The sequence below is a fragment of the Laccaria bicolor genome, genomic scaffold, assembly GCF_000143565.1.
Source record: "Laccaria bicolor S238N-H82 LACBIscaffold_39 genomic scaffold, whole genome shotgun sequence".
NCBI lineage: Eukaryota > Fungi > Basidiomycota > Agaricomycetes > Agaricales > Hydnangiaceae > Laccaria > Laccaria bicolor.
In genome coordinates this window covers 493,080-503,469 of record NW_001889910.1, presented here as the reverse complement: position 1 = coordinate 503,469, position 10,390 = coordinate 493,080, and the positions used below count along the sequence as shown (strand labels likewise).

General features: G+C 51.2%; 7 protein-coding genes across 7 annotated transcripts; 4 read left to right on the top strand and 3 right to left on the bottom strand.

Moving 5' to 3' along the window:
* Positions 1 to 1,298: 1,298 nt before the first annotated feature.
* Positions 1,299 to 1,725, top strand: LACBIDRAFT_308357 (uncharacterized protein; the record flags this gene model as incomplete). Its single annotated transcript, XM_001886742.1, has 2 exons — positions 1,299 to 1,598; positions 1,660 to 1,725. 2 exons carry the CDS (start codon positions 1,299 to 1,301, stop codon positions 1,723 to 1,725), a joined length of 366 nt encoding a protein of 121 aa, XP_001886777.1.
* Positions 1,726 to 2,870: 1,145 nt separating this feature from the next.
* Positions 2,871 to 5,704, top strand: LACBIDRAFT_332267 (uncharacterized protein; the record flags this gene model as incomplete). Its single annotated transcript, XM_001886741.1, has 10 exons — positions 2,871 to 2,957; positions 3,014 to 3,231; positions 3,286 to 3,675; positions 3,734 to 3,959; positions 4,020 to 4,102; positions 4,155 to 4,384; positions 4,432 to 4,563; positions 4,610 to 4,841; positions 4,961 to 5,023; positions 5,161 to 5,704. The coding sequence occupies 10 exons, from the start codon at positions 2,871 to 2,873 to the stop codon at positions 5,702 to 5,704; spliced, it is 2,205 nt and encodes a 734-aa protein (XP_001886776.1).
* Positions 5,705 to 5,984: 280 nt separating this feature from the next.
* LACBIDRAFT_308355 (uncharacterized protein) lies at positions 5,985 to 6,399 on the bottom strand (the record flags this gene model as incomplete). The annotated part of the gene is made up of 2 exons (XM_001886650.1): positions 5,985 to 6,277; positions 6,333 to 6,399. 2 exons carry the CDS (start codon positions 6,397 to 6,399, stop codon positions 5,985 to 5,987), a joined length of 360 nt encoding a protein of 119 aa, XP_001886685.1.
* Positions 6,400 to 6,608: 209 nt separating this feature from the next.
* LACBIDRAFT_308354 (uncharacterized protein) lies at positions 6,609 to 6,980 on the bottom strand (the record flags this gene model as incomplete). Its single annotated transcript, XM_001886649.1, has 2 exons — positions 6,609 to 6,764; positions 6,822 to 6,980. 2 exons carry the CDS (start codon positions 6,978 to 6,980, stop codon positions 6,609 to 6,611), a joined length of 315 nt encoding a protein of 104 aa, XP_001886684.1.
* Positions 6,981 to 7,360: 380 nt separating this feature from the next.
* On the top strand, positions 7,361 to 8,326 carry LACBIDRAFT_332266 (uncharacterized protein; the record flags this gene model as incomplete). The annotated part of the gene is made up of 3 exons (XM_001886740.1): positions 7,361 to 7,987; positions 8,039 to 8,189; positions 8,247 to 8,326. 3 exons carry the CDS (start codon positions 7,361 to 7,363, stop codon positions 8,324 to 8,326), a joined length of 858 nt encoding a protein of 285 aa, XP_001886775.1.
* A 107-nt stretch (positions 8,327 to 8,433) lies between these two features.
* On the top strand, positions 8,434 to 8,595 carry LACBIDRAFT_308352 (uncharacterized protein; the record flags this gene model as incomplete). The annotated part of the gene is made up of 1 exon (XM_001886739.1): positions 8,434 to 8,595. The coding sequence occupies one exon, from the start codon at positions 8,434 to 8,436 to the stop codon at positions 8,593 to 8,595; it is 162 nt and encodes a 53-aa protein (XP_001886774.1).
* Positions 8,596 to 8,689: 94 nt separating this feature from the next.
* Positions 8,690 to 10,269, bottom strand: LACBIDRAFT_308351 (multidrug resistance-associated ABC transporter; the record flags this gene model as incomplete). Its single annotated transcript, XM_001886648.1, has 11 exons — positions 8,690 to 8,818; positions 8,870 to 8,931; positions 8,981 to 9,379; positions 9,429 to 9,492; positions 9,544 to 9,624; positions 9,676 to 9,716; positions 9,769 to 9,968; positions 10,024 to 10,047; positions 10,100 to 10,118; positions 10,175 to 10,201; positions 10,251 to 10,269. 11 exons carry the CDS (start codon positions 10,267 to 10,269, stop codon positions 8,690 to 8,692), a joined length of 1,065 nt encoding a protein of 354 aa, XP_001886683.1.
* Positions 10,270 to 10,390: the final 121 nt, after the last annotated feature.

The window sequence follows — 10,390 nt, the reverse complement described above, 5'->3', positions numbered from 1 at the left end:
CCGCAGCGGATTCTTCGCAATATTAGACGACGTTTTCAGTTGCCTTCCTTATCAATTTCATCTTACGCTTCGCACAGGCCTGAAGTTAGTCGGTACTCCAAGTTCGCAGGTTCTTGGACACGACTGGGTAGTACGTATCTATTGATGAACTTATTTATTGACATACATCCATAGCTGTGTTTGTATCGCTTCATCCCTGCCCGGGTCGAGACGCTTGTGTTGCTTGTATCCACCGAAGGTATCGATATGGACCGCTACGCGCGTTACGCCGCTCGATCGAGGCACTAACGGGGGATGAGGAGTTTAACGGGGCTGAGGAGGCAGAGGAGGTATGATATTCTACGCAATTGCAGTACGTCGCGTTGCCTGTTTTGCTTTTCTGCACGACGGGCTAGGTCCAAAAGGACATCTAAAACCTCCATGAAGAACTCCAGCCGGAAATGGAAATTCGTGGTAGCGATATTTCTCTGCCTTTATTTCCCCCAGCCGGTTCCATGGATCCAGAAATCGCACAACACCTCGGGAGCTTGCACATACCTTGCTTAAAAGGCAGAGCTCGAGAGGATCAATCGGTGTGTTGTCGATCCTCACGCGCTTTGAACAACAAGACTGATTTTCCCCCTCAGTTACACACTGGGATTGACATTGGTACACTGCCTTGAGGACGAAGTCATTCGGTAGCAAGGTAGGCCCCTGTCACATTAAGAAAGCCCCCTCTGCGCTGACGTCGGACATTTCGGTAAAGCTGCGCGCCGTCGCGAAACGAGCGCGTCTTGTTGGCGCGTTCTTAATGCACTCTCTCGGTAATTCTGTGGGCGGTCTGTAGGTTCCTCCATTGTCCATATGGTTTAAGAAGGACTGTCGACCCTCTCTAGCGCACTCTGGCTGGCACGCCTTCGATCCCATTCAAAGCGCATTGGACTGCGCTGTTTCGTGAATTGGAGGGCGTTTGGGTGTCGTGGTGAGTAAATATTGCCACTCAATTGAGTAGGTAGAGGTGTGGTAGTCGTAGTTCTACTGAATATATATGGTTTTACCGTTTATATGCTAAATCGGTAGCAGTAGCTAGCTCACCTACGACAGTGCACCACATACAAGTGTTTCGACAGTGATTCCATGGTGCACTTTTGGGCTGATCAGTGTCCAAAACGCCGTAGACAAGTGTTTTGAAGATAGTGCATCACTTCATATAGGTGTGAAAAACACTTCAACCAAGTGTCCATGCACTTGGATTAAGTGTAAACGAAGCACTCAAATGGGGTGCAATCACTTCACAGTGCGTTGTTTTCGGAATCCGGATGCATGTTCCCGGTTGTTACGTGATGCAAGTTCAAACAACAGCTTACACATTCACAACACTCCCTCCCCTCCGAACCACCAATGACGACGAGCGTGCTGCATCTTCTCCCCTTTCTCAGCCACTGGCCACCAGCGATTCCATCCGAGCTCCAGTCGGCCGTCTGCTCACGGGGGCGTACTGTTTCCCTCTCTCGACCGCAGCGAGTCTGGCCTTCAATCAGCTCGTACAACCTACATCGCGATTTCAGCTGACTCTTCACGCGCTGTTGCCTCTTCAAAATCCTAATACCGCTGCTGAGGTCAGTTCCCTGTTAGTCGCCGATTAGCGCTCATCTAACCCGAACCTTTCCATTCGTCAAGGGAAGGGAAAAGGCGGTCAAGGTCCCAAGTGACGGCAGTGTTAGTCTGAACCAGCAGTTGGTCTGAGTGTTGTGGAAGATTTTCAAAGGAGATGATAACGATGTCAGTGTCCGCACCTTTAGGAGAGAAACCACCGCCCATCTCACACCGATTTATAGCAGATTGGCCCTCACCCCCCAAACATGCTGGCACGCTCCCTGCTGCCCAGACCTTCGCTGCTGGCACCTAGAAACCAGCTCCAATGCCCATCTATCTCTGTGCGAAACACGAGGGGTACATGAGCTCGACGCCAGCGATGCTCGGAGTAAGAAGCTCTTCAGGTAATTCAATCCCGTTCCATCTAGCCCCAGTTGTGCTAACTGAGGGACCCTCAGAATGGCCGATTATGAACAACAAGTCGCTGGAAAGTTGAAGCACCACCTATGTCTGCACCACCCGCTGGTTCGTACCAGGCACGGCCCGCATCCGCACTATCAAATCGAGATCAAGTATCACCCACATCCGAACCCCCGGTAAATTACAACCATGCTCCATCCGCATCGGCACCGCCAGCAAATTACAACCACGTTTCACCCTCTCCACTTCCACAACCCCGTCAATTTATAACCACGCCCCGCCAGCGTCTGCGCCCATCCAACTGCAACCAGGGTCCTTGCCTCCGTCTAACTACAATCCGGGTCCAGCACAATCAGGGATGCATCTCCAGCGTGCAGCTTCCCCCCCCCCCTCGTCCGCTGACATGCAATCCCATTGCTCCGTCATGTAGGCGAGCCTGGTAGTGGTGAAGTGAGAGGGAAAGTTTCCGAACTAGCAGCGAGCTCGGGACGCACATTTCCTATACATAATTTGAATTAGATACTGAATGTCGATGCTATTTTTTTTTTCTATAACGCGTCGTGCTCGAGATCTAAAGTGTTCAATTGAACTGATCAAAGTGCACCAGGAAGGGTGCCAAAGTGCTACGGAAAGATGGATTCCCAACTTTGCAAAGTTGTCAAGGAACTTTCGATGTGATTGCGCCTTACTTCGCAAAGTTGAGTTCAATTGGACGTTTTCCTGATGGGGGGCTCCACATACTTGACACACCGCGCTCACGTGCCGCCTTCGCGTGAACTCCTCGCCGTCAGTTGCCTCTTGCTCCCGCAGCGACCTTGCCGAGCATCTTAGCACTGCGGCCTCCACACTGTTAATTGCGTCTGGCCTTCCGAAATATGCCCTCCGCTCAGGCCCCTCCTGATGGCGTCCGCCGCACTTCGAACCGCATGCCGGCAAAGACTGGCACGAGCCATCCGTCACCGGTGAGTCCCTAGCCACTGAGGGGGAGCGAAACCCAGTACTCACACTCCTTCCGAAGTCGCAGGTGTTCCGAACGCCTTACAACCTCCGCAGCGCACGGGCTAAGTACCTTGCCGAAGCGGTGCGACATGGCGCCTACCTTCACAATCCGACCGCCGACTTCGATGCTCTGCTGACGACGCAGGCACCTCAGGGCTTGGGAAATCGAAAATCTCCTCGCTCCGGCTTCAACTGGGGCGACGACGGGCAGCAGGCAGAGCTCAGTAGCTCGTGGCGGTGATTCTTCCCTCCGGTCAGGCCTCTTGAGCAGCCGCACTAACGTCTCATCAGGGAAGTCCAAGTCAAGCCTCTTGTGGTGGGTCAGAAGAGACAGGAACCACCACAGGGAGCTCAAACCTCGTCCAAGCGCCAGAAAACGGAGCCTGCGCCCAACAGCAATAGGCCCAAGAGGCCTAGAGGTGGCCGGCTGCTCAAGAAGCATGGTGGCGATGAGCAATTGGCGCGAAAGGAAAGGCTTCATGAACGGTCCTATCTGCAGGGGGCTGTCTACCAGAACGCGGCCTTCTCTATGGTGGAACACACCTCCCCGACTTCAACAGGATGGCACGGCCTCCCACCTCCCGCCTGGGCGGAGGAAACCATACGAAGAAAGTGGAGGGAGGGACAGATCCAAGATGTCGTCCAGACTTTCTTCCCTGTCCCCTATGTGGATGAAGGAATGTGAGGCCCATCATTTATCACTTCCAGGCTGCTTTTTTCCTCACCTCATCACCTGTAGGGCTGCGAATCGGCCTACAATTCTGCAGGATCAAGAGGGTCACACGTTCTTCTACCGAACATCGCCTGCAGACTGGTTGGGGCGTCAGCGGGAGGATTTGGAGAAAGCCATTGAGAGGCTCCTGCGACCAACACTCGACTCGGAAGCGGCAGCAAAGAAGCATCGTGATAACGGGCGTGGGCCGCATCTGCCATGCATCATTGGGCACTTCCGCCAGTACCAGAAGGTGAGTGCTGCGTTGAGGCTGGCAGGGGCCACAGCTGATGGAAGAGACTGGATCCCGCAGGCCCCGAAACTTACACTCTGGCACCGGGAGAACCAAGCCCGAGTGGAGGCTTTTCTTGAGGAGGAAGTTGTGAAAAGCATAACGTGAGCTTCATGACCTTTTTCCTACCTTGACCTGAGCCAAGCTCCCTCCTAGGCGCTGGGTGACTTCAGTAGTGGAACTCATGTTCCCAGGAGTTGCGGGGAGGTACAGAAAGTGTGCTGACTGGCACGAAAAAACCTATGGGTTCCGGCCGCTATTCGGGCTATTCTTTAACCTCTGCATCAACGCATGCTTCCCAGGTCAAAGAAGGGTTCACTGCGCCCCCCATGTCGATGCTAAGAACATTGTTGGTGTCTGCGTTCTGGTGATCTACCAACTCGGTGGTAAGTTGAAGAGTTCTTTCATTGTGAAGGTGCTGATTCCTCCTCAGAAACTAAATTCAACCACAAAAGGAGGTCATGGCTTGTCCTTTGGGAGGCAGGTGTTGCCATAGAGCTCCCACCTTGGGTGCTGGCTGCCTACCCCTCTTCACTGCTCTTCCACTTCAATATTGACCTGACTGGTGAGCAACCTCATACATCTAACATAGCCATGCTAAAATCCAACAGATTTTGAGTTTGTCACTGCGCCAGAGGGGGAGCAACCTACCCGCCAAAACTCTGAGCCGCTGGTTGAAGGCGATGAGCAGGGGCGCGGCAGCTTGGTCTATTTCAATGAGGCGACCATGTACCAGTCATCGGAGACAAACTGTGCTACACTCACAGAGGCGAAGAACAAAGGGCATTCGGGTGTGGTGGACTATGGGGAGTCTGTTCAGGAGGCTTTTGAAAAGTTCGGCACGTATGTACCCTTTGGCCGTGGTCCAGCTTCATGAGTTCTGGGGACTCAAACTTTTCGCTCAGTAGACAATTACTTCATCTTCTTTTCCTTTCCTCTGTCATTTTCTGCCAGTTCCCCAGCCTATGGCTGATCTATTATACTTTGCCCTCAATTCAGAAGGATCTAAGTCTTTCTGTTGCATGGTAGGATTGCTATCATTGATTGCCCTAGCTTCTATGTTGACTTGGGACTCCCATCACCCCCCAGCACAAGTTGCCCTCGCGACCTTACAGGAAAAATATATCGATGCTTTTCAGCCCCCTCTTGGTTTTTTTTGCAGGCACTTCTCCTGTTGTTGTGCTCACCGGACAGACGCTCTAACATCGAGTCACCAGCCGTTTGCAGCATCGACTTTCCATGGGGGGATAATTCCCAGGTATCGCCGTGCTTATTGGCGGCCGTGGAAGAGGATGGTGCAGCTTTTGTGTGATTTTGGTGGTGGGATGAATTTGGTCAAGCTGAGGCCGGATCCTGAGGGCGATAGGGTTGTGCAAAGGATTTTGGACCATGATGATACGGTCATACCTATCTTGGGAGAGAAGTATTCGGAATATACCTCCGCACCGACCGAGGCGCTGTTGGACCATTATATCGGGGAAGCTGAAGCCCTGATGCAGTCAGAGGGGGAAGAAAAAGAGGGTGCTGTTGAAGAGCAGCCGGAGACAACGAAGGTGCCAGAGGAGATATTGGGGTCGATGCGTGGAAAGGTTCCAGAGGACCAAGAAGAGGAGATAATGAAGCGCTTGCATGAATTCCAAGAGCAGGCTCCGGAGGAACTGGGAGAGTTGTTCGAGACGGTGCAGAAGATGGATAATATGACGTAGTAACAGGAGGAAGGGGTGGCAGAGGAAATACAGGAGGCGATGGGGGACCTCATGGATGAAGTTTCCGACTCTAGCAAGACCTTGGCGAAGCTGTTCAAGGAAACGAAGAAATAGAGTGAGGCAAATGCATGAGTTGGTAAATTGTATACATAATGATAGTAAACTCCACAACATCCAAAAATTGGTATGACGATTTCAGTTCCACAAGACCTGGCCGCGAAATTGGTTATCCTTCTTCATGTTTTCTTCTACACAACCACACTCCCCGCTATGCATCCCATTAAAAGCGCATCCACTGCTCCCCCGTCCTCACCTCCAACCAAGAATCAAGCTCCTCAAGCAACCGCATCGCAAGCCTTCCCTCCGCTTCAACACTCTTCTTACCAGGCCACACTCCCTTCTCCTGCATCCCAGTAAAGTTGACGCTGAGCTCAGGGCCATCGTCCGTCACCTTGATAACCATGTCAAATGCCAGTGAGTAGGTATCAGTCCCGTAGAACGACGCCTCTTTGACGTGATGCCAGGCACTGTCGTCCAAACTCCACTTGAGAACGTGAGCGTCAAAGGCGATGGCTGACAAGGGTTTCAATTAAGTCGATGTGCGTAGAAATCGGGGAAAAAAGGAAACGCACTTGTCCAAATAAGACCTGCATGGCAACTGCATGGTCAACCTTGATAGTCAAGCTCCGCGTCATAGCGATCAAGTCCTTGACATCATTAAGGCAGACACTACAAACGCCTTCTCCTTAACCCAAAGAGATACGTGTCCCGGCTCCACATCCAGCGGGACCTTGTAAGGGTCAAGAACTACAAAGGTATCAGCTGCTGCAGGAAAGCAGATTCAGGCCAAAGGTCACAGTAAAGAATGGGTACAGCGAGTCCCAATCAGAGTTATAGCCATCCATCACAGCAGGGATGGGCGCGACATCCATTCGCGATGAACAGAGATAGGCGCGACGTCCGTCGCTCCAGAGTCATTCACGATGTCTTGCACGAGAAGCTCGAAACCCAGTGCGCCATCCGCCGCTGCAAGGTGCAGGTGTCCCTCCTGCGAGGTGATCTAACCACCAAAACCACCATTATAAGCATTAAGTTCTATTCCAAAACAAAAACATACATTCTCCAAATGCAAAACAAACAACCTCTTCTGGTGCATCTCGTCGAACTGTGTCCTCATGGCGATCATACCAATCAGCGCAAACGTTGCTTCGCGCACTGTCTTGTCGATTTCCCTTACTTTGCCAGGAATTTTTGCATGTATTATAGCGTATACCATGCGACCGTTTACAATTCACGATTGGATTTGTTATACTTATATCTCGGAGGCACAATACCTTGAGGCGATGGCCAAGCGATGGCATCAACCGAAATCCGAGTTTATCGGACTTACACTCTCCACTCAAAACCAACTTGCTCGTCGCCCTCAGCGTCGTTGGACTCTAAACGTGTCCAATCTCTCGTAACTTCATGAGCGTATGTAGTTCCGAGTGATGTGGGTGAGGTAACGCGGACGTGTACATCCAACTCCGAGGTGAGCCTCATCTTTCCATTTTACCTTTCAATTCGTTGATCAACGACAGCTCAAGGTCCTGCCCGCCGGTTTGCTGCCACTGCTAAACCAGCCAACGCCTCCACATCACAAGAACTACCAGCAGAATGTGGCTGAATCAGCTATCAAAGTTCGCTCTTTTGGCTGCTCAATACTTGGTACCATCCCGATCAACTTCCACCTGTCTTTCAACATCCACCACTCTAGAGCACCTTATCGACTGCTTCCATCCTTTCACAGTTCCGGAAAGAAAATACCCCGACTACCCATCCTACGACGCAGCACAGCCAAACGCTACTCAACGACAGGCGTGGTCAGACGTCATAACAGCAGTCTTAAACGTGGACGGAAACTGCTCTTCAATCTTTATACCTCCCTCTATCAACACAATAATATCCGTCGCGCCATTCACCGACTCGTCCGGCACCGCTTTTTGCGTACTCTACGAATCTAGCGTCGAATCGGGACATTACGCGAAAGGATGGGGCCTCTTTGTCGTTCCCGAACTACGTGCGGACGTTTCACGTTCTATCCATTTCTCCGCTCCACATCCAGGATGGCCCGGTGGAGACGGGGACACCCCACAGCAAGCAGCTTCCTTGTTCAAGGCGACGGGCGCGAAGAGCCTGCTCATCACTGGGAGGAAGCGGACGGCTTCAATATTGCCTTCTGACTGCGTTACTTCTAGTCAAGGTGGTCAGCATTACTATATGACGGATCCTACTCATAGCATCGTGCGTATGAAGTTGAAATTACGAAATCACAGTACTGAAATATTTCATCAGCGCGAACCGTTCTTCGATGCAAATTTGGCCATCATAGCGTGGCAGAACGAGAATGGGGGTTGCCCTGCTACGTCGTGTGCTTTCATTCAAATGCATGGGAAAGCGAGAACAACTTGCGCCTCGGAACAAGTGTTCCTATCCGCTGGTCTGGGTAAGTTATACCGTACAGGCTGCTTTTTCTTCCTCGAGTTCATTACCTATCACGCAGGACGTGGCAAGGCGTCCATTGCATGGTACACCGACGACGTCGATCGTCCCGTCAAGCGTTTGAAGACACAACTCATATGATCCTTTCCTCATTGGAACATATCTCTTCCTTCGGACGACAGTTGCCTCCTTACAGCGACAAAGAATGTTGTAGGGAGGTACCTCAACAACGTTGACCCTTCACATGTATGCGATCAGGGGCCACTGCACAAGGTGCATCAGGCAAGTTCATTCATATTGAAAAGGCTGAAGTTTCAAAGGACCCGGGAAACTATGCTCCATGGGCGGCCGCTTTAAGGGAAGCGTTCGGGGCTACAGATAGTGCCATTAAAGCTGCTGAACCAAATTGAAAGCTGCGTGTTGATACCGGTACATTGCATTACGCAGCAGATCTATTGAACATATAGCTAGACTTCGGATGTAAATGAGAGTGAATAGATCATATCATTGGTGCTCAGCCTTGGCCTTCGCAGCCGCCTCCAACTCGCTGAAAGATCCACTCTTCAAGCACATGCCGCGGAAGATTCCATCCTCCTTTCGTATAAGATTCCACGGAGAATCAGACTCGACGATCTGTAGAGCAAATCTGAGCTGATGTACTGCAAGTCCGCATCATGCACTTACATGTCCCTTGTCCAAAACAATGAGGCGGTCATAATCGATAACGGTGCGGAGACGGTGGGCCACTGGAATTGGGTCAGATAGAACAAAGAATGGAGGTAGTGGGGGGCTCGCCTGTCAGTAGAAGGGAGTCGTTAAACTCTTCGCGAATGGTAGCCTGGATCTTCGCATCGGTTGCGAAATCAATACTACTCGTAGCTTCATCCAAAACGATGATTGACGAGCGCCGCAGTAAGGCGCGGGCCATGGCGATAAGTTGCCGTTGACCTTGGGCGAAATTAGTTCCCCCAGCCGAAACTTTGGTGTCCAGCGTGACAGTAGTTTTCGAGTCTACTTCGGTCGCAGTAGACACGGAGCCGACTATACTCTCTCTTTCGACATCGCGGATAGACGCTGGCCGGGAAGAGGCACGAGAAGAAGAGGCGGATGTTTCCCGCGAAATTTGTTGAGGGCTGTCCGTAATCATTTGGACACGGCGGAGGACGTCCAGACATTCACTATCGGTGTGTTCGCCTAAACAAGGAGATTTAGCAAAAGAAAGACGCCATTACCATAGACGTACCAAACGGATCAAGATTGTCTCGAAGAGTGCCCGAGAACAACGTAGCGTCTTGGGGTATGAAAGTCTGTGATGATAGTTAGATGCTGGTAAGAATTTACCGAAACCGTGTGCCTACCAATCTCGAACGGAGATCATGAATACCAATTGTAGATATATCAATTCCATCAATGATAATACGGCCACTGGAAGGGTCGGCCTGAAAGGCGACTAAGCGACTATGTTGGAGGCGTAGTATCAAGAAACTTACGAATCTGAGGATACTCATTGCCAAGGTCGACTTTCCGCTTCCTATCAACGCAAACATCAGATTACGTCCGGATTAAGATAAGGCAAAACAAACCAGTACGACCCAGGAGACCAACACTCTCACCCGCCTTCAAGGTGAAGGAAACATCGTGAAGCACGGCAGGGAGATCCGAAGCATACTTGACTTCGAGATTCTCAACCCGAATAAGGGCGTCGTTGTTGGAACTTGAAGGCCAGTACGCAGGAACGCGGTTAGACTCGATTACTGCGGGTGGCTCTTGAGGAAGGTCCAGACTAAATGACGGTCTTGGATTAGAGGTCGTCGATGAGCGCAGAAAGAATAGCTCACTATTCGACAACACGTTCAACGGAGCTGAGAAGACTCGATATGAATAGAATTAACGTCGTCACATCGAGGGACTTACTTGAGATCCAGTTCCAGAGCTGTAAAAGCGAGGGTTATCAAAAAGTCGAAGAAACGACCAAAAGGAATGCCTCACCAGTCCAGAATCGACATGCCCAATAAACTAGAAAGAGTTCAGAGCCGTGGTCGTACATACTAGAAGCAACTCTCACCTGAAGATGTGAAAGCCATGGCACTCGTTATACAAAGACCAGCAAGGCCAGCCCCATCGGTGAGCGTGGCGATCGAGAACAAGGTTGACACCAGGACAGCAACGGCTCCCAGGGCATCGAAGTTCAGCAAGAGCCAGCGA